The sequence below is a fragment of the Hippichthys cyanospilos genome, chromosome 6 (genome assembly GCF_059441005.1).
Source record: "Hippichthys cyanospilos isolate Australia breed blue-spotted pipefish chromosome 6, RoL_Hcya_1.0, whole genome shotgun sequence".
In the NCBI taxonomy this organism is placed as follows: domain Eukaryota; kingdom Metazoa; phylum Chordata; class Actinopteri; order Syngnathiformes; family Syngnathidae; genus Hippichthys; species Hippichthys cyanospilos.
In genome coordinates this window covers 3,395,001-3,417,230 of record NC_142374.1, presented here as the reverse complement: position 1 = coordinate 3,417,230, position 22,230 = coordinate 3,395,001, and the positions used below count along the sequence as shown (strand labels likewise).

Below are 22,230 nucleotides of genomic sequence, written 5' to 3'. Positions count from 1 at the left end.
CGCTCTGGCTGAAGAAGAGCAAAATGGAAATTGGACCAACACGACTTTCAGCATTGGCGTCCATGTCAATACACAAGGATATATTATTGGAAATAAAATGCGAAGACAAACTCTACAAGCAAGTCATGAAAGTCTTTCTGAGGAAAAAAAAAGAATGGATTGTGTTCTGAAACGGCTGTCCCCAAGATAGGACTGCCGTTTTGGTTGAGTTAATATGTTTTTGTCATTTTATGTCATTCATATTCAGTTGTCATGTTTGGTTGGCTTTAGTTGTTGTGGGGTTTTGTTCATGTTTCTGTTCTACTCGCTTCTGCCTTTATTGTCTGCGTTCTCGTTAGTTTGATTTCGATCACATTTCTGGTGATACTAAGTCCATCCAGTTTTGCTCCCGTTCGGTCCTGCCTGATTTCCTTGTTAAAACGTTTTTTGAGCCACATATTTCTCATTTTTCCTGCATTGTTTTGGGTCCCGTTCCTTCCACCTCCCAACTCAACTCACCATGCCCAGACATGACTCTTATATTAAATTGCCATTTGTAATTTAGCATACAATCTTGTTAAAGCTTGCCTGCTCTTGGTGGACTTCATAACACTTCGTGGACAAATAATTTGAAATTATTATGCCCTATTCTGAGTTTTGGCAATGATACGTTTTAATTGCTGATGCGGGTTTATTGATGCTCTGAAAAATAGCCTGTGTACATGCTTACGTGTGTGCATGAAGGGTCCAATCATTGAAGGCCTAAGTGTGAAATGCACGGACCGCCACTTGGTTATAGAATGTCAAAATTGCTGCTCCTTGAGATGGTGGCAACATGGGCGGATTAATCTGCATAATACTGACTGTATTTTAACAATGGATTAATCAGAATACCAACTGTGAACTAGTGAGGGCATGGCACATTGAAAATAGCCTATGACATTATTGGAAAAGAACTGGCTGCCTTGCATCCTTTTTAAGTAGTTACATTTTCATGGCTGAAACATTTAGGTACTGTATTTGTAAGCATTAGAACGTTCCTCGACACATTTGCTTCTGTTTTTCAAGGTGCCATGGCGGCATAGCATTTCAGAGCAGAGAGAATTGCTTGATTTTAATTATTTGATAGCTTGTATGTGTTATGTACTTCTTATTTTTTCTTATCATTCAAATTTGGCAATTATGTTCTGAAAATTATTTTCTTTGATGTGTTAAAAATATTTGCATACACTCTAAAGAGACTTATGTAATAATAATAATAATAATAATAATAATAATAATAAGAAGAAGAAGAAGAAGAAGAAGAAGAAGAAGAAGCAAAGAACATCGGGTGAACTCAAGTGAACTTTTTGCGCATGAAAAATTAAAATGTGGGCATATGATTAAAAAATGCAATTCAGATGAAAGACACAGAGCTGATCCTATAATGACCAATCTGACCTGGAAAACCCTGAATCATGAATAAAACTTTTGTGAGATATATTTTTTCTTCCCTAGGTTTGGACTTGTTATTACTATTTTCCCCCGAATTTTATTTTTTTAATATACTAATATACTAATATAATATATAAATTATTTTTTAATATATTCCCCTCTCGGGGCACCCAACAGTAATACACTGTTAAGTCACATTAGTTTAACTGATTTTTCTGCCGAAAAAAGAGGAGCGTTCCACTTACGGAAGCTTCGTCATTTATTCCATCCGACGCGGTGATTGGCTTGGAGGCCTTAGACGTCATGCGGGTTCTCCTTGCGTCACTCCCTTTTTGCGCATGCTCACTGCCACTCAAGACAAACGCCACCAGCACCAGAAGCGAAAACATTGCACAGCAAAGAGGAGCTGCCCACTTTCCTGTCAGCAAGGCTTCCCTCTTGTACGTACAACTCTACTTTGTTTTGCAAAACCTTATGTCTGCTGTACATGCTAACGGGCTTTGCCAATTTGACACATTTTAATGTATTTTTCAAGCGATCGTCTGGTTATTTGAACGGTGTCAAGAGTTCCTCGTCCCGTCTTGTACTCTCGGTGTTTTTCCCTCAAACCGTTATAAATGGTAACCTCAATCGATTAGACAGTATTTGGCTTCTTAACGAAAGCAAGTTATTAAGGCATTCCGTCAAAAATGGCTACGCAGTGACGCTTATCACACTGCAGCGTGCAAGCTTCCAGGAAACGACAGGCAGCATTTTGCTGTTTATTTAGTGGTGTCTGCTTCCCTTATCTACAGCTATTCGTCCAGTTTGAGTTTTCACTTCAAATTACTGGTCTACGGTAATCATTTTTTTTAAACCTTGCCCAATAAAGCACAAGTAAACCTACAATTATATTGAAAACATACTGTTGGTCGTTAAGAACACATTTATTTGCAGGTTTTTGAAATTTATAATCATTTTATTAATTACTTTTTTATGAAAAACGGTCTAAATCTTACACAGTGTCCCTTTAAAATAGGCTTTGGGATCTTGTCATATATATTCCCTCTTAATGAAACCGTTCGTTCTTGTTATTTTAAAGGGACAATGTGCAAGGTTTAGAGTGTTTTTCATGACGGACAGCAGACAGCAGGAGTTGTTGCATTTACCATTGGTCGTAGCTATAACAGACATTGCAGTCTCCGGAGGAGTGCCATCCCCCATGTAATATAATTTAATTCTAACTAGACCTTTAACTACACCTTATATTTAAAACATATTATTGGCTGTTAAGAACACATTTACTTGCAATTATTTTTTAACTGTAAATCATTTAATGTATTCCTTTTTAATGAAAAACAGTCTAGATCTTTCACATTGTCCCTATAATACATGAGTCCTAATATTGTACTGTTGGAAGATTTGGAATGCAAATTGACCCCTACCAACCCCTTTGTGTCTGGTTAGCCTTCCACATTGTGGTGGCTTTTTGGTCTCTTCTAAAATAGAGTACTAGTAACACTGATTAATAAAGAAAATAAAAGTATTATTATTCCGAAAATTATTAGAAAATGAATTGAACCTAACTGTAAATTATACTGTAACGCAGTCATCGTTCTGTCAGGTCGCTTCTTTTATTGAAAGAAAAGAAATAGAAAGAACTCTGAGCAGATGTGTTGTCCTGAGCTGCTCTCACTACAGTTGCTAGTTACAGTGTTTGTTAAAAATGGAGTTTGAAACATTTTCCCATTAGTGTAGGATAATATTAAAGTAATGTACTGTAAATTGTTTACTTTTGATTACAATTGAATGGTTCCAATATCAAATATGTCAAGAATCTTTTCAAACAAAATAAAATCAATATGATATATATTATATCAGGTCTTTTCTATCTTTTGGGTGTTCAATCTGTGATCAAATTATGTGTGCATTGTGTATCTATTTGCAGTAGTGTTGTTAATAAACCAGACCTGAATTACATGTAATGACACCAAGTAAAATGCTATTGTCTCTTAATCGGTCTGCGGTGGTACATGTTGACCAACCTCACCTTCACCTCCCATATCTTCTTTCAGCCACTTCTGCTTGTCATACATTTATGGCAGCATGTGATGCTGTTAAGTTGTCACACAAGCGCAGCTTGATTTGCAGAGCTTCTCTGAGAGATGAGACAACTGCTCCTGGTTACTGTAAATTTCAGAATTGAAGCCACTGCTTTCTCACCCTTTGAACGTGCAGCATGTTGTCCAGTGTGGTATCCAACATTGAACGGATAAATAGCTTGCAAATCTTTATACAGTAACACTACATATCCTAAAAGGACCTGAAACTAAATTCATTCAGTCATTCATTATGCTATGGCATACATCAGCCTAAAGCAGCTTATATGGTTATCAATTTATACTGTGTGTGTGTATATATATATATATATATATATATATATATATATATATATATATATATATATATATATATATATATATATAAAATGTTTCCAAACAAGAATATACAGTTCGCTGATGAGCAATTAAAGAATAAAACTGTTGATTGTATTTAAAAAAAAAAAAAAAAAAAGAAACCAATTGGTCATTCGTTGGTCATTTGTCATATTTGTATTTTTTTAGTAAAACCCATGATTCAGGTCCCTCAGGTTAAACTCATTTCAAAAGCTGCTCCTCAAATGAAGTCTGAGTATTAAAACTGAAAAAAGAGAAGTTATTTTGAGCCTTATCCCCTATGGTAGCAGAGGCAGACATACTTTGGCCAGTAATTTCATTCCCCTCGTGTGCATTACAGGAACAACGCAGGTCATCAGATTTTATATTCTCGTGGGTTTAAGACACACTGCAGACAATGTGACTTCAAGGAGAGGAGAGAAAATCTTGTCTCTGTCGATTAAAATTTGACGGCGCTTTGGAAATTTGATTTAATGGCCTAAAAATAGAAGTCATTAGTTAGAGCTGATTGTGGGTTACTTCGAAGGTTTTTTTGTACGCCATATACACAAACACACAGACACAATATACAGTAATCCCCCCCCCCCCCCCCCCCAATAAGGAAAAAACCGCGTAGTGTCCGCCTCCCTTCACAGAATTTTCAAATATTACTACTGTAGTACACATATTTACATAAAGGGGCAATGTGTAAAATTTAGACCGTGCAGCCTTAGTATTTACCATTTTACAAAAAACACATCTTGGGATAATTCCCTCTCCCCTGTGGTGTAACAACATCATGTGAAATGTATTATCACTGCTTTATGATATCATGTTGTCTGTGTAACAAAATGCATTTTCTCCTCATGATCTGCTGATATTGACATTTTTTTCCATATTCCAGCAATTACTCATCACAAATACAAATCCTTGTTTTGATTGCAATGAACTCCACTTTAAATCTGCTAATCCCAAAACAAGCAAGTAATGCAACACATTGTCATGCGATACAGTCCTAATGTTTTTTTGGTTTTCTTTTGTTGTTTTTGTTTTACAGATGCAGACTGTTTGTGATGTCCAGATCACCAGAACTATCAAATTAACATAATCAGGACAAATGAAACCTCATGTCGCTTCACTCGCAGCCACAGTTTTGTTGCTGCATAGCACTTAGTTGCTCAGTCTGAAATCTGAGAGGGCAAAACCAGCATAGAGTCTACTGCAATGGACAACCTCATAGACTTTGATCTACCATCGGAGGCTACAAATCTTAATGATGCAAGAGACATCATTCAGGGCCATTCAGACTTTCTGTCCCCAGAGCAGCAGTCCTCCAGATTTCCTCTGCAAACCCCATTGCCTGAGCCAATCACTCCCACCAAGTCCAGTTCACATCACCATCATGAAGATGAAGAAAATGAAAGTGATGCAACAGAGTATGCGGACAGTGAGAATGACATGGATCCGCCATCAACTATGTGGGAGCTGAGACGGTCTTCGTCCTCATCCGTTCACAGTAGTGAGGGCACTGATGCTGAGACTTTAGAGAGAAGGGAGTTCATGAAGGCTTACGTTGAGAAAGTGTTTCATGGAAGGTGAGGCACATTTTATTGCCTTTGCCAAGCGTTAAAAAAAAGATCTCTTTCCAATCATGTTACATGTGCCCCCACTAATCTTAACACAGCATCTCAATGAATGTATTTGTGGAATATGAGTCAAGTAGCACGAGTTGCCCGTTTTTATCCATGTCAAGGGGCAGTCATTTTGTCACTTGCGGGCTCAGGTAACTATGGTCATGGCTCACCGATCTGTTGCTAAATCATACTCCCTGTTTTTGATCTTGTGTACAGTAGGTGCATAAAAGCTGTTGATGTAAAGGAAAGTTTTGACCTGACTTCCCCTTTCATCGTGACAGATTAGGCTGACCGATACTTGATTATGCGGGGAATTTGTTTCTTCGCAAAATGACAAAAAATATACTGAACTCATTTAGTGTTAATTGGGACTTCATTTCTGCATTGAGCCAAGTGGGGCCGTTACTGACCAGATCCAGCAGATGGAGCTGTGATACTGTATATTTTACATTCTAACTTTGAGAAACCTCTGTAGGGTTAAATTTGTTGCGGTTTTTGATGTTTTGTGTCTCTTGGGCTATGACATTTTTACATGGCATTTATCAGTCACTGAATGTTAAAGAATTGTATGGTTACATTTTCAATGTTTTTTCACAATCTCTTCTCAGACAGGACTTGGACCAAGAAGAGAAAGCTCATTTTGGAGAGCTATGCTCTGGCGAGAATGGCACAGGCAGGGAATGGTTTTCTAAATACATCAGTGCACAGGTAAATGGGAAGATGTTATGGCTGAAAAGCAGCATATTTTTACTTTATTTACCAGATACCAAAAGACTGACTTTTTTTAATTCTCTGAATGAAATCATTTATTTTGTGTTCTTGACTGACAAATCTGTTTTAATTACGTTACCTAAATCCTGTATAGAAAATGCAGAAAATATTGGTAAAATGTTTTTCTCCCCATTCAGCGCTGTCACTCAAAATGTGTGAGTGAAGCTACCTTCTATCGACTGGTGCAATCATTTGCAGTCGTGCTGTTTGAGTAAGTTGGGAGTTTAATGACCATTAATACTATTTTAGTACTCTTAAAACTATTTCAGCAGTACACAAAGACTTTTTTTTTTACTGAAGAAAAAATCGTGAAATTCATCATTACTTCTGTTTGAATTAAGTAAGTCTTAAAATATAATTAGTATTTTGTTTGTTTTTTTGTTTGTTTTTTCAGATGTTACCAAATGGATGACTACAGCCCAGCCAAAAACCTCATGACTATGTGCTTTACTTATTATTATATTGGTAAATATTTTTTTCTTTCACACAGAAATGTAAATATTTGCAAGCAATGTAATTCTTCAGCCATGAATCATTTCTAATATTTGTAAGAATAACATCACAGAGTGAAACTGATTGAATTATTTGTAGTGTATAAAGTGAAGTGACCCAACGATTCTTTGGGATTGCCTTGTTTTTTGTCTTTCTCTCTAAAGGAAAGTCCCAGCCATCTCCTGCAGAGCTCCTTGATCGAGGTGGTCCTCCAGCTGGTCTGGACTCATATTTAAACAAGGCCAACTCTTGGCTCACTGATAAGAAAGACGCTGCTGAGCGCCTTCTTAAAAACTCATCAAAGACTGACGTCAAAGGCTTTTTTGGAGGCCTAGAAAGCAAACTGAGAAGCTCAATAACTCCAAAGGCAGAGTAAGCAAATATACTTTGTTGCCTTGGTTTTTTCCTGAACTGAATTCATGTTCATCATTTTAAGCACCCTTTAATCTTGCATTCACTACAGAGATGGTGAAAATCCAGCTGAGACAAAATCCAAATCAACAGGTAAGGGGCATCAAACTTTGGTGTTTTGTTTATATTTCAGTGCAAATTTCCTGTTGCATTACTTCACTCATGTTTCTTTTCATTTCACAACACGTGACGACATTTAACATGTTGTTTTCGTCCCAGTGTCACAGGCTCCGGAGGAAAAGAAGGGAGAAAGGGTTTACTTGTACACCCACCTGAAGCAGCAACCCATCTGGTATTCATTTTCTTGTCCATTACCACAGCGTTTGGAATTAAAGAAAAAAAAAAAAGAAAAGGAATTGAATTCAGTAGATATTTTACAAATTATGTTTAAAAGACACTCCTCGAACAATGTTGCTACACCACGATGATCTTAGTGGGCTCAAAATGTACGCAAGATACATTAAGACAATCATATAACTGAATTATAAAAGCTCATAATTTCAATACAAAACGTTAATTGGATGCTAATCAGTTCTTATCAATGCAAAATCTATGCTTATGCTAACCGAAGGGAAATACCTGGCACAAGTGAAAAGGCTAACAAGCTAAACGTGTACAAGGCAGCACTATATAACATGCTTAAAGGGACAATGTGTAAGATTGAGATCATTTTTCACCAAAAAGGAATACGTGAAATGTTTAGAAATTTGAAATACTTGCAAATAAATGTGTTCTTAATGAACAACATGATGTCATGAATATATCGTAGGCCTAGTTATCATTAAATTATATTACATGGGGGGGTGGCACTCCTCCGGAGGCTGCCATATCTGTTAAAGCTGGACTATGGTAAATGCAGCACCTCCTGCTGTCCGTAATGAAAAACGGTCTAAATCTTACACATTGTCCCTTTAAGATAGGAACTAACATTAGCTGGTATGTTATCCATAGTCATAAGTTGTTGGATCAACAAACAAACCAGTTATGGGCATATTATTGTAAACGACAACATTCTTAGAAAGAAAGTACAATTTACAGTCGTGGGCCAGATTTCCCAGCGAGACAGAATAACACATGTTGCCATGATTGACTGCTTTTAAAGCCACACCATCCTTCTCACTACAAAATGTAATGTCAACAGTGGCCAAAGGCAGCGCCAAAAGCTCAATCCAAACAAAGAACAAATGACTAAACTGTACCGTATTTTCCGCACAATAAGGCACACTTAAAAGCCTTACATTTTTTTAAAAGCTTACGGTGAACCTTATAATCCAGTGCGCCTTATATATCGATGTGCTGACTGCATAAACTGCTGACTTCTCTGATTATTGACTTGACATTCTCTTGAGTGCAGCTAATCTAGTGGATACATAACAGAATGTAAATGCAGCCACCACTGTAGCTTTGATTCCATGTGCACCTCACTGACATTACTTATGGAAAGAAATTCAAACTATTGTTTATTCATTTTTCGAGTGAACAGAGCTGTGAGAATGCTTATATTCTATTTATGAAGTTTGAGTGACTTACAGTATCTAATCATTGAGTTGACATTCACTTGAGCGCAGCTCCTTTTAGTGGATACATAACGGAATGCAAATGCAGCCCAAGCCACCACTGTTGCTTTGATTCCATGCGCCATTCAATCCGTTGCGCCATATATACGATTTATTTTTATTTTTAAATGGGCCATTCATTTATGTGTAAATGTGTATTTAAAAATGTTCTCTAGAATACAGACTTGAGTGCAATAATTTCTTCAAACGTAACAAAAATCTATACTGAATCTTTTCTTTCTGTCAGGCACACATTGCGATTTTGGAATGCTGCATTCTTTGATGCAGTTCATTGTGAGAGGAAAAAGAGGTCGCCAACAACAAGGTGAGTCTAAAGGCCACAGTTGACTGGATGAACAAATCATTTGATGAAGTGCATTTTCCCACTTCGTATGATTTTTAATCAGTTGTTAAAGTATTTGAAAATGTTCTCTCATGTATGCTTCTGTGTGTCTGGGCAAGGTTTGCTCCTCTTTCCTCTCTATATGCACTATCTGCATGTCGACTTAACCCGTGTCTTCTTGTGCCTTGCTGCCGAGCAGGGGAACGCAAGATGGAGAAAAAGATAAGAGGTCTGTCTTCCGTTTGTCTGCCGATCTCAAAAAGGCTAATTCAAATAAATAAATGAATAAATACATAACTAAGCGTAAGACTTTTACAATGTTTTAGAAAAATCTGAAGCTATTGTGGCTGTCATGTTTTTATGCGCATGGCTTCTTATGATTACCAGGTTCTTTGGAATGGAATGGTTTTTGGTTATGTAAAATGCTGGTTTGTGTTTTTAGTTCTTTATTTTGGAGGTCTGGACTTTTGGGATACCCAAGTTGGACCATAGCTTGTAAACAAAAGGCCTGTGACTTTGATGGGCTACTTTGTTCTACTGAATTTGAATTGCGCCGGTTGTCGGTCCAATGTTTTTAAAGAATGATTAATTTCCTATACTTTTCGGTTTATACAGTACACTTCCTACTTAAATGTGCAGTGACCTGATGATTCAGTGTCTTAAGTGCTTTGTGTAGGACTTTTAGTTATTTTCAAAGAAGAATTAGTCATTTTAAACTAAATTCACTTTTGTGAAATTGTTTCTGTACAGCTTTGTAATTAAATGCTAATAATGTAACAGCCAATCACAAAATAATGTATTTTGTCAACTACTGTATACTCCTTAAATGGTTCTGTAAATACAGTGAACCCTCATTTATCGCGGTGGATACGTTCCGGAACCGGCCGCGATAGCTGAAAATCCGCAAAGTAGCGCCCCCACTTTTCACTTTAAAAAATAAAATGAAAACAATTTTGATGACATTGACCAGACCGTTAGATACTTCTTCCCAAGATTTATTTTATAGTAAAATGTTATTTCAAGCATAAACTCTCCATTGTAATCTTTGATCATGTACAGATTGGACTTTGATTCAACGTCTGGGCCGCTACTAATATGACCGCAGCTGCACGAGACGTCAAAAGAAAAGGCTTCACTATTTTCTTCTTCCATTGGCAGTCAGCTTTTCAGATTGCTAAACCGGCTTCCATACGGACGATCGTTTTATTACGAGCCGTAACAACTGGCTTCGCTGAATTGCCAAAGGTGATGACAGCCGTCTTCTAATGTTCGCCTCATCTTTAATGTAGCGAACGGTGGATTTGTTCACTCCCAAATGGCCACCACCGCGTAACTTCTCCCTTCGAAAAGTTTCACCTCCTCAGCAATTGTCATGATTTTTTGTCGGCGTTTAGGCTCAGTACAAGCCTTCGCCGAAGCAGCACGCTTGGGAGCTATTGCAAAAGCTCAATATGTAATGGAAACAAAATCTTTCGTCGTGAAGTCGTGAATCCACGTAATGGGAAAAAAAAAAAAATCTGCGATGTGTCAAATCCGCGATAGTGGAAACGCGAAGTAGCAAGGGTTCACTATTTTATTACAGTAATCCCTCATTTTTCACGGTCATTGGGGAGCCAAACGCCCCCCACGCAATAAGTGAAAACCCGCTAACTAACATCACCCCCTCCGACGGACTTTTAATGCATGTCTTTGTGGGTACCAGAATGTTTTAAATGTGAAAAGTATTTACGATTTACATATTTAAGACAAAAATTTTTGCAGTACACATTTACTTAAATCTTAAATTATTAAACTTTATACAGTAACTGTACTGTTATAACGTCCTGTCCCCATCCCTTTGTCAGTAGTTTCACAGAGAGCTGCAGTTATGTTAGCGGTGCCCAGAAGTCAAATTAGAGGGGTGACAATGCTGCGCTATCGTTAGCATAGCACAGTAACTACGGTTCAACAGCTGTTAAGTAAAGTAAATGCGCTGCACATACTAGTTGTCCCAAGTTCTCGCTTCCGCCTTTCTACAAGCCAGGTGAGTGCTCTTGCTTGGCTCTATTTTGTATTGAAAGCTCAGCTGGCCGTGTTGGATCGCTCCCGGTGACCGCAAAGCGACCGCCATGATTCATTCCTGCCCCCTGCGTGAGTCGTTTAATGTTCCCGAAGTTGATTGGCTGTCGTGACGCGAAACGCGGAAATAGTAAAAAAAAATTTAACTTCACTCGAAAGGCCAAATTTCGCTTCTCGTGACCACGCGCACGGCCGTTCGCATCGCTCCATTCGCATCCATCGCGTCGCCCGACGTGCATTCGCGCCCAGTCACGCGAACTCCATTGACTACAATCCTAAACTCTCCGCTTTTTTGCCTCGTTCGCGTTCGGTGTGCACGTACCATTAAACTAAATCATCTACAATACATTATTTCGGGTGCGGCCCACGCGGCCCGGGGGTTGGGGACCACTGTCCTAGAGACTACAGCCAAAGGAAGGGAAGGGATAACAGTACAGTTTGTCTATGAGGTTTAATATTTAAAGATTTAAGTAAATATGTGTACTGCAGTAGCTGGATGTCCGAGGAGTGCCCATGGCAAGTGCAATTATAGTTTCCTTGTCTATCTGGCATGCAAAAAACCTTCACAGCATGTCCCTCCGTATTGCGTTTAATTTTTTTTTTCAATTGCAATAGGTGCATAGGGGATGCGTGAAGTAGCGAGGGATCACTGTGATCACTTTGTGGGAAAACACTATGAAGCAGCAAGTGTGTTAGATTTGGTGATAGCACTCACATACTCATTCCTGAAAATTGAAAATTGAAACTGAAAATTTTAAATGGCACCTCATGGCAAATGATTTTCTGAAAAAAATAATTTCTGCTCCATGCTTGGGTGCCAAAACATGAGAATACAGAGGGAAAGTCCATTTAATGCGATGATTTTTTTTTTCAAAAGTAAAATGTCTGTTCATTTACACAAAAAGGAAAATCCTTCCAGCCTTTATTGGTTGACTTTGATACCTATGGCAGAAAGACACACACATAAAATAAATAAATAAAATATAACTCCAATATTTCACAAAAGTAATTACAATAAAAAAAAAAAGGATCTTGGTTTCCTCAAACCTTTACTAATCTTTGTCTGGCTTCGTAAAATTCAGAAACATGGGTAATACTATTGATTCACAGTTGTGCACAAAACCGTATATTAGCGTTGTCTCATGAAAAGGTGTGATCATTCATCTATCGTATTTTCCGCACTATAACACGCAATTTCAATAAATGGTCTATTTAAAAAAAAAAAAAAATCATATATATGGAGCACTGGATTACAAGGTGCGTAGAGTAAAAGCTACAGTAGTGGCTTGGGTTGCATTATACATCCCCTATGTTATACATCAGCTAAACCGTCAAACTTTACTCATAGACTCTTAATTTTATTAATAAAATATAAGCGTCCTCACAACTCCCAAAATGAATGAAGAGTTGTTTTATTGAAGTAATATCTGAAGAATGTGGGAAAAATACTTCTTGATTCCATTAAAAGACCAATGCCAAAATAAATCAAGAGTTTAAAAGAATATAATTGTGGTTAAATATTAAACTTAAGTATTTTAATCAAATTGCAACCAAAAAGCTTAAAATATATTGTATTGTTGATTAAAAAAACTGTGCTATTTTGCACTGGGTATGGCTTTCTAGTGTTTCCAAACACAGAAATTAGTTTATGCTGTCAGCATCCATTGTCAGCTTTATTTTGAAGGTGCAGTCAGGAAGTCGCTGTGTTTTAAGGATAGCATGTAGGCCGTACTTATTCAGGACTCTTTTGAAAGCAGTTACTGTAAGTCTGTGTTTTTATGTGTTTTGGACATCGTTGTTGCCACGTGCTGTTGACACTTGCTAGCCTCGAACACGTTTTATTTGCATCATACATTGCCAACGATCTAATTAGCATATGACAAGATCGCGACCATGCTTGCTTAGCATTGCAATAGCTAATGTTAGCATCAATGCACATTCCTTCGCATGGGTTATGTGTGGTGCATTGTTTGTTTAGTAATGGCTTATTTAGTTTATTTAGTTATTAGTTTATTAATGGCTTATTTAGTTTTTACATTTAGTTTGACTCATGTTCATGAAGCTCACTCTACTAAAGTGAGATAAAGTAGCAAGACACTCTGCTTCATGGCATGTGAGACATCGCATTTGGCTTGCTGTTGACCAGCATTATAGATATCATTTGATATGAACATTATATTAGGCGCACCGGATTATAAGGCGCACCGCCGGGTTTTGAGAAAATTGAAGGCTTTTAGGTGCGCCTTATAGCGCGGAATATACGATATTTGTTGTTTTATCCCGCAAACCTTGCCAATGGTAGGTCTACTCACTGTTTAAAAAATGTCCCCATTTCATTTCTATCAAAATGATGAACTTTCTTCTGTTATTCATTCAGACCATATGGGTGAATTACGGCCAATATTTCTAACTGCTCGTTTCAACCATGTGAAAGCATTGTGCATCATCAACATGAAAACTGAAGCAGCAAATCTAGTGATAAACACATTTTGAGTCAGTGACAAAATGTCTGACCATGACATTAAATTATATATAAAAAATAAATCGTTGTGGTGCAAAAGATATTGATCAATGTTACTGTCTACGAATTATTTATACATGTGAGTTATTTTGGGAGCAGATTGCATATTTCTTTATCGCATAGAAGTTGAAAAAAATGGAATAGACATTGTTTTAAAAAAAAATTATATATATATATATATATATATATATATATATATATATATATATATATATATATATATATATATATATATATTGGTGCTCCAGAGTGCATCGGGGAAATGAAGAGTAATAGTCCTTGTTGTGAATCATACTTATCCATTTTAACATCAGTTGGTTAGTGTTTTTCTTTGTTAATTTTTTGTTGCTGGTTTTACTCAGTCTGTAATTTCTGTCCTATTCTATATTCCTCTGTTTTTATTTGGTGTCTGTTGGCATGCCATTGTAGTTTGTTTGATTGTCTGTGAGATTTATAAAGCATGTTATTATAATTCAGTTGAAATAATCTCTTGCTTTCTGTACATTTTTTAAGCTTTGCTTCAATAACCAACAATTGATATCATGAATGTGCTGCGGAGACATTGTCAGGAAATATGTAGTCTGTATATCTGGATCCAGCTGTTCCAGCGCTAGCTGTTCACTTACAATTCATGCCCCGATGCATCTTTGTCTTATTTATGATATGCTATCTTATTTCAGCCAAATAAGCAACATTTTCAACATTTCACAGGAACATCTTTCACAAAAACACAGCAGAAGCATCAGAAATATTGAAAGGTGTTTTGTTATACAGGAGGTGTTGAAGCGGACATACTCCACTTCTAAGGACAGTTTTTTGAACACCGCTTATGACAAGTTTTCATTCATGGTGTTTGTCCATGAATTTCTTGATGCACATATAATTGCTCTAACAGTCCACTTCATCATGTCATTTCCACTTTGACCTCATGAGACGGAAGATAACACAAAGCAACGCTTTAAACTGGAGGTTGTACTGTAAAAGGAAAGTGGCCATTTCGCTTTGCGGGCCAAAGTGACATCAGCATACTGCATACAGCAAATACTGTTGACAGGAAGCTTCACAGAAATGAGAACTTAATTTATCAGCGAAGAAAAATTGACTTTCAGCTCCTTCTTAGAGTAATGTACAGTAAAATGTACTAAAGTGTTCAGTTGGACATGGCCATTGAAACTTTCTAGAAAGTCAATTTAGTGTGATATCCTAAATTTTTGTTGTGTTGCGTATGTGAATGAAAAAGGAATAATGAATCGATCAATGCAAATCTCGCACCAGTCTAGCCATGCTTTACATCGGGGGTTCTCAAACTTTTTGGAGTCAAGGACCCCTTTTAGTAAGCACATTTTCCAAGGACACCCACTGCAAATGTCTGCGGGAACAGAATAAAACAAAAAAATAATTTAAGCCTAACAAAAGTACCCTTTTTAATCACTAACAGATGACATTTGACAAGTATGTTACTTTTCGGCTATACTGAAGTTCAGAAAATAAAAATTGCAAGTTGCACACCTCCTGATAACAAACCCGGTCAGTTTCCAAATATTTTGTCAAAAACAGCATTGCCGTTTTAGCTTTGCTAGCTTTATCGCCTCCTCAGCAATCAATTGTAGACACAAAATGCATTTTGCCAAATTACAAAATTATTACCTTTTTAAAATATATATTCAACTGGTTGAATGGATTGCTTTATTGGGGAGTCATGACTACTTTCAAATTTTAATATTAAAGGTATTATTAATATTAAAGATAGAATGAAATTAACACAAATTCAGATTACATCTTTTTTTACTCCCCTTGGCCAGCAATTTTATTTTAATTTACTGTAACTTTCAGAATTCAAGGCATTTTGGGGGGTTTTTTTTGTTTGTTTATTTTTTACAGGGAGAAGTGGTGTCACATGACCCAGGAGGAAAGAGATGACACCTCCAAAATGGATGAGAACATTGCCTTTGGCCAGCTGGGGTAAGGAAGCTGCTTCCGAGTTAAGACAAACATGGAAATTGAATCTTTTGATATTGACTAGATTTTTGCTGAACTTATGTGTATTCAGTTTGGCCTCTCCAAATTGATGTTTCTGTCTTATAAAGAGGCAAGGCATTTTAGTCAGAAGAGGCACCTGAAAGACTATGAAGTTTCAAAAGTACTTCATAGGCTCACGGCGAACGTATACGAATGCAGGAATGCAATTTCTGACTTTGGCAATGCTGATCAAACCCCGCATTCATTTGATTTAAAATGCAGCCAAAATGCTGAATTTCAGAGGCAAGTTGAGTTCAAATCTGACTTGACTTGGACAATCAGGGTGAATTACTTTAGTTTGTGATATGATCAACTCTTTCAGTGCCATGGACAAGAATTTTTGTCATTTAAAATACTTAGGTTGTGTTTCAGTGACAAGAATTCTCATCAACTGTGTGTGTGTTTGTTTTTTAAATGAATGAATAGATGACACTCGTGACCAGCGCTCCTCTTAAATATTATGCCAATCAAGCACTGTTGTAATGTAGTTATATACACACGCAAACTATTATTTTGCCATCAAAAACACATTTTCACTGTTTTTGTTGACGTTTTATCAAAGGGAAGGACTGTTGAGATGTTACCGATGCTACTAAAAAAATTATTTGTGTCAAAGTCACTGTTGTGCAGAAAACACATTTTTTCCCAAAACAGCTTATTTTCTCCTTTTGTCCAAAATAGTTTGGCATCAATGACCTGTATTCAAACAGTGATTCCTAAAGAACAGAAAAATGTCTAATCTTACTTTTTTTTTTTTCTGGATAAAGGATGGAATTCAATCTTTCATATGGTACCACCAATGTCTTCTGTCTATAGTCATGCAATACAATATTCTGTCAGCCTTGAAAGATGCGTCAAAATGCTCAAAATCGGCTGGCGCTAGGGGTTGCCTTTTCGGGTAACGCTTGGCACTGAAAGAGTTAACAACTTCTTGGATTTTGTGTGTGTGTGTGTGTGTGTGTTTTTTTCAGGACATTTACTCACAACATGCTTGCGTTTGGGCTCAGTAAAAAACTATGCAATGATTTCCTGAAAAAGCAGGCTGTCATTGGAAACCTGAATAAAGGTAATAAGTAATCAAAAATCACACGTTACGTTCTCCATATATGCTATTGGAGTTAGTTTGTGTAACTTTACAAACTATCGGGTTTCCAGATGTAACTATTGTAACTATTTCCTGGTGCTTTAAATGGTCTTATGATTTTTTTCTTTTTTTTTTTTTCTTCAAGAAATCTAAAGTGGCACCTTTTGCAATCTTTACAGAACAGTACAAGTTGCTAAGTGACCATATTGAGAAAATGGCGATGGAGTGAGGGTCAGGATGACGTGCTGAATATTTGTCTGCAGTCTTCGCTTCGCGGGAGCCACGCCTACTCGGTGTCAAGTGGAATGTAAAACACATTATTGTAGTGAAGTGTGTCATAGTTGTAGCGAAGCCTGTCCGTCCAATTCGGGAGTGCTCTACTAGGCACAGCCGACATCAGCAATAATACCACATCATCCACCGTTGCTGCTTTGATGCTATGACAGCTCTTTGCGTCACCTTAAAATATCTGCCTATGTGTTGCAACTATACAGCTTGCCACATATTTAGTATACAGTGCAATAACCTCCCGCAACTGTTGTCACGTGTGACTACCAATGACTGACTATCTAATCCCCCCCCATGAGCGCTCCATAACACCTGTACATGGTCATAGACTGCTTTGACAAAAAAAAAAAAAGTATGGCTCAAAAAAAACATTCCTCTGATCATAAAAATAGCAAAACGTAAGCCTATTTTGTTGGTTAAGGCAATTCAAGTACATATGACTCTATGGCCAGGAGACTGTCAACTTATTGTAAAGCATAAAGACTGTTAACTTCCATGCGGGTCGGCAACCTGCGGCTCTTTCATCCTTGTTCCGTCTCTCTGTGTTTCGGGACAAGAAATAATACTTGGTATGGGCTAGGGCGACATCTATAGGACGTGTTTGGCGCGGCGGGACACAAAATGTGACAAGTGACGACAGCCAGTCGGTTTCGGGAAGGTAAAAACAGGAAACAGAAATATTGCGTCACCTTCCAGATTAAAAGCACATATTTTCAAAGTAAGATATAACTGAACATTAAAAATAATAATAAAGAACTTGAAGAATTCTTAACACAAAATAAATGTCGTTTTAATAGTCCTGCGTTTGAACAAGGATGGACTCAAACGCTGGTTCTGTCTACTAGTTGTTTCCTTGAAACCAAGACGGTAACAACCTTGGCTAACACGAACACCACTAACAGCTAAAAGTTGTTCTATAATCATGTTTAATTGCTACTTTGTGCAGAAGCCCGCACTGTATTGATGCGAATGCCCTGGCTCTGGCTAAGGCAGATTACATACAGCCTGGTTATATGAATTCTAATTGGCTAAAAACTCACTTAAAACGACAACACTGGAAGAAGCGTAACCAAATGGATATAAAATGACACAAATAGAACAGAACATGGAGAATAATTTTATCAATAAAAAAATAAATATCAAAATATTAAAAATGAATTTAAAATGAAATTGACTTTCACTATAGTTATTACAATTATTACAGTTCATTATAGTTACAATAATTATGTCAGGTTATTTTTAGGCCAGCAGAAAAGGCCTTGCTGGCCCTGACCACCCACCACTGGTTGATCATGTGTCTTCACACGACAGTTACAACTGTCTTCATCTTGGTAAGATGAAGAAAATTGTTCTGAAAATGTTACATTCAATTCTTGAAATATGATTTCTTGGTTTTTTTTCCAGTCTGGACGTTCTTGGTTATATTTCTCGGTTAGGTAATAAGGTATACTGCAGTGCATGGCTATCTTAGATTTCTTTTTCGCTCCAGTCTTTGTGCTATATAAAGCCAACAGTCTCACAAAAAGTGTTCCTCTATAAGTTCTTCAATCAAAGAGCCAAGAATTGTCACTTAAACATTTCCCTTTACCTAAATATACCTATGTATCAAATTAAGTTTGTTTATATCTTTTGTTTTAAATTAAAACAAGTCTCAAAGTGTTGTTTAGAAAGAGCGACTGACTAACCGTGCCATCTTTTCCTAGTGTACTGCTACAGTAGCATTAGTCTTCACCTAAAGCATAATATGTGCTTAAATGCATGTTACATTTGAGAATTGCATTTTATTTACATAAAATGAAGGCATTAAGCAGATGGCGAGCATTTTAGCAATATTGTGTAGTTTTATCAAGTCATCTGTACTGGGAATTATTTGTTTATACGTTTATGTGTTCAAACAATAAATGTATTTGTTGTAATCCTTGAGGAATATAAATGTTTATGACCCTGATCTACTGAAAACAACCCATCTCTGTTATACATGCTCATTTCAATTGTTTGTGTGTTCATGAATAAATCTGTCTACAAGATATTGCACATTCCCATAGCATATCCTTCAGCTTCTCTGCCGGATTGCACTGTTTTATATTATTTTAAAATGTCACTTATTGGTGTTCATTTTAAATTTACAATATAATATAGGAAAACCTTTGTTTGTGTTTTTATTTTTTTCTCAGGTTGAGGTTGACCTCACTGGCAGCTTTTAGGATGTTTTTGTTTTATTTGGGTTTTACGACTTCTGTTGTGTTGTTGATCAGTGCGTGTGTTGATATGGTGTTTGAAGCATTTATCTGTATACTGTAGTATTCTTATGTACAGTACATACAGTACTGTAATACTCTGCCTTTAATACCTGCTTCAGGAATCCAATCAGTTGCCCCACAATATCAATGCCTTTCTTCTGCCCATAGCAGTGCACCTATTGTATACTTCTAACTAATGTATTATGAAGTAAACCTGCTTAAGGCTGTTTAGATTGTGGTGGTGCCACTTGTATTTTGAGGTCAGAAAATGTTTAGTTAAAATATTGAATTAGTAAGTAAGCTGAAAATTCGACTTGTAATAATCTATGGGCATGGCACGCATAGTAAAAAACACAAGGTTCCTATTTCAGTGTACTGACAGTTGCAGCTCCTGATTTCTCAGAAATTTTGTCAGTCGTGCTTATTGGTTTGTTGATTTTTTTTTTAAGCATGTACGAATCAATATTAAATCAACATGTTGTAATAAATGTATTTTTGTTGTCATGTTTTGCGGGCATTTATGTGGTTTTTCAATGTCACAGTTCCAGTATCAATAAAAAAAAATACAAACAATAAAGTGCTCACACCAAATAAAGATTTTAAATGCAAAACTTGTTCTTGTTCCTAACATTTTAAAGAAGACCTACTCTCTAATATTGCTCAAAAATCTAAGTAACCAAATCAGTCTCAGAGAATGGTCATTAACTCGCAAATGACACAAAACTGAAGTAATTTCAAATGGCGACTTTCTGGCTTCAAGAAACTAAAAAAAAATATAGGCCTATATTGGTTCATTATCTTGACTGCTTACCCTCACCATTACCAGCCACAGACACACTTAAGGACAATTTCAAGTAGGGATACAGAAAAATGGAAGGACCCAAGGGCCACAATAGATCCATCTGCTTTGTTTTGCTAAAGACTAAAATTAGGCAAGTAAGCAATAAAATATATTTTGTAGTTCATTGGATAAACTGCTACAGTTGGATAAACTGCTACAGTTTGCAGCAGCTCTCTGGATAAGATGAATAGTTAAGAATTTCTGGAGATTTTCGTCGGATTATTGTACCTCCCGCCCCACCGATATCGTCAATTTGTGTTCCCTGTGCCGCTGTACTCGCCCTCCATTCTTCCCCGTCGTCCGAATTAAGTCTCGTGAGTTATATTTCGTTCCTCATTTATTTTGCTACTTTGTCAAGTTTTTGTCTTCTGCTTTTCCTGCCTTGTTTTATGATTAAAAGAGCATTTTTGTTTGAGCACACCCTCTCCGTCCTCCTGCGTTTTTGAGTCCCTTTCCCTCCACCGCCTCACGCCGCCATGCCACGACGTGACAATTTTGAGGTGGCCATCAGCACACTATTCTGCTATACTAGATTCACACCTGCACTGAACAGTAGTCAAGTTTAATTCAATCACCACAGTCTCAAAGGGCTTCACGGGTGAAGAGAAATCACAGATACTCTCACACAGAACATCACAAATACACAACTGCATCCCCTGAAAAAAGCTCTCAGAAGAAAAACTCAAACCTCCATCTGGGGAAAGTAAGAAATCTTCAGCAGAGACCGCAGGTGGGAGAAACCCCACTTCCAGGCTCAACATGTTGCACTAGACGGCGAATGGCAAAAATCTCACATTGTGCCAAGAGTCTCACTGCTGCATTTTCAGGTGCCGTCCCTGCAGCGCGTCGCTACAATTCTGGTCTGCTATTTGTCGGCGTTTCCTCACGGAGATGCTGGTCTGCTATTGGTCGGCCTCACTCATTTCAAAATGACGTAATGGTAAAGCTTTGTTCGATTGGGAGTGGTTACAGAACCGTATTCATAGTGCATTTTACTGCTTAATTCAAAGTTGAAAGGGTTAGCCAATATTGCTAGTGATGTTAAAGAGAGACATAAGAAGATGATTTATATGGAAAAGGTGCTGGAGATAACCCTTATTAGGGAATATGGGCATAACAAGCGCCAGTCAAAGGGAAATAAATTGTTTCTATATTTTTTATTTATGTTGTTTTCTGATTGTATACGTGTATATTATATATACGTAGCACTTACAATACTATTTTGGTACCAATTTTTAATATGTATGTACAATTTAGATGTTTTTATTTATGGGGTTCTAAACGCATTAGTTATTTAACATGGATTTGGATTGCCCGTCATACGGCCAATTCGCCTTACGGCCCCAATTGTGGAACGAATTAATCTCGTAACACGGGGGGCCCACTGTATTTTGAAGCCTTGCCAGTTGATCTTAAACCGCCATACTGCTAGAAAGTTACTATGTGTGAAGGAATTGACCCACCATACACACTGCCCTTTCCCATGTAAATAGTCAGTACCATAAAAATGGCATGGATCATTTTCAATTGCTTTGGCACATTTTCATTCAAAATAACTTGGATGGTACTGCACAACTACATGGATCACCGGGCAATGTTTTTACAGCTTTACCAGTTTACCCCTCAGTCAAAACTACATTCCATTCTCATATAACTAGTCAGTGCCTCCAAAATGCTTTGTCCCTTTGGTATTGTGTAACTACAGCAAGTCAAAATGCATAGACACTTTGTCATGGCATATTTCTAACTACAGGCATAACATTTTCACACCACACACACACTCACTGCACTCGTGAGGAATTTTCATTTTTAATTCTCAACTAACGTAAATTGTACACATTATAGGGGTAGGGAATCGTAAAAAAAGGAAAATATACTGTGTACACAAAATACAAAAACCCACAAAAAAGAAAAAAAAAATCAACAAATCAACGCTGTAAATACAAAGAGTCACAAATGAAGACATTTTGTTTAGTCATGGTCACTCCCCTCTCTCTCCCGGTCACCATCCTCATTTTCCAGGCCATCCATTCTCTGTGCTCCGTTCGGCCACAGATTACCATCCACAACGCATCTGATGTTGTCTCCAGAAGATAAACAACACCTGTCAGGTAACTCAACAAACAGATGGATTGGTCACCTACA

At 37.2% G+C, this 22,230-nt stretch overlaps 1 protein-coding gene across 3 annotated transcripts; it reads left to right on the top strand.

Moving 5' to 3' along the window:
- The first annotated feature begins 1,753 nt into the window (after positions 1 to 1,753).
- On the top strand, positions 1,754 to 19,855 carry kiaa0513 (KIAA0513 ortholog). Of its 3 annotated transcripts, XM_088417635.1 has the most exons (13): positions 1,754 to 1,853; positions 4,885 to 5,422; positions 6,070 to 6,169; positions 6,370 to 6,443; positions 6,627 to 6,697; positions 6,889 to 7,096; positions 7,188 to 7,228; positions 7,355 to 7,427; positions 8,939 to 9,016; positions 9,234 to 9,263; positions 15,495 to 15,575; positions 16,604 to 16,698; positions 16,896 to 19,855. In XM_088417635.1, exons 2-13 carry the CDS (start codon positions 5,052 to 5,054, stop codon positions 16,943 to 16,945), a joined length of 1,272 nt encoding a protein of 423 aa, XP_088273761.1. In that variant the 5' UTR covers positions 1,754 to 1,853; positions 4,885 to 5,051; the 3' UTR covers positions 16,946 to 19,855. The 3 variants fall into 3 exon arrangements, 2 of the variants coding, with proteins under 2 accessions (XP_088273761.1, XP_088273762.1); XR_015865934.1 differs by lacking the exon at positions 16,896 to 19,855 and having other exon boundaries at positions 9,154 to 9,263; XM_088417636.1 differs by lacking the exon at positions 9,234 to 9,263.
- Positions 19,856 to 22,230: the final 2,375 nt, after the last annotated feature.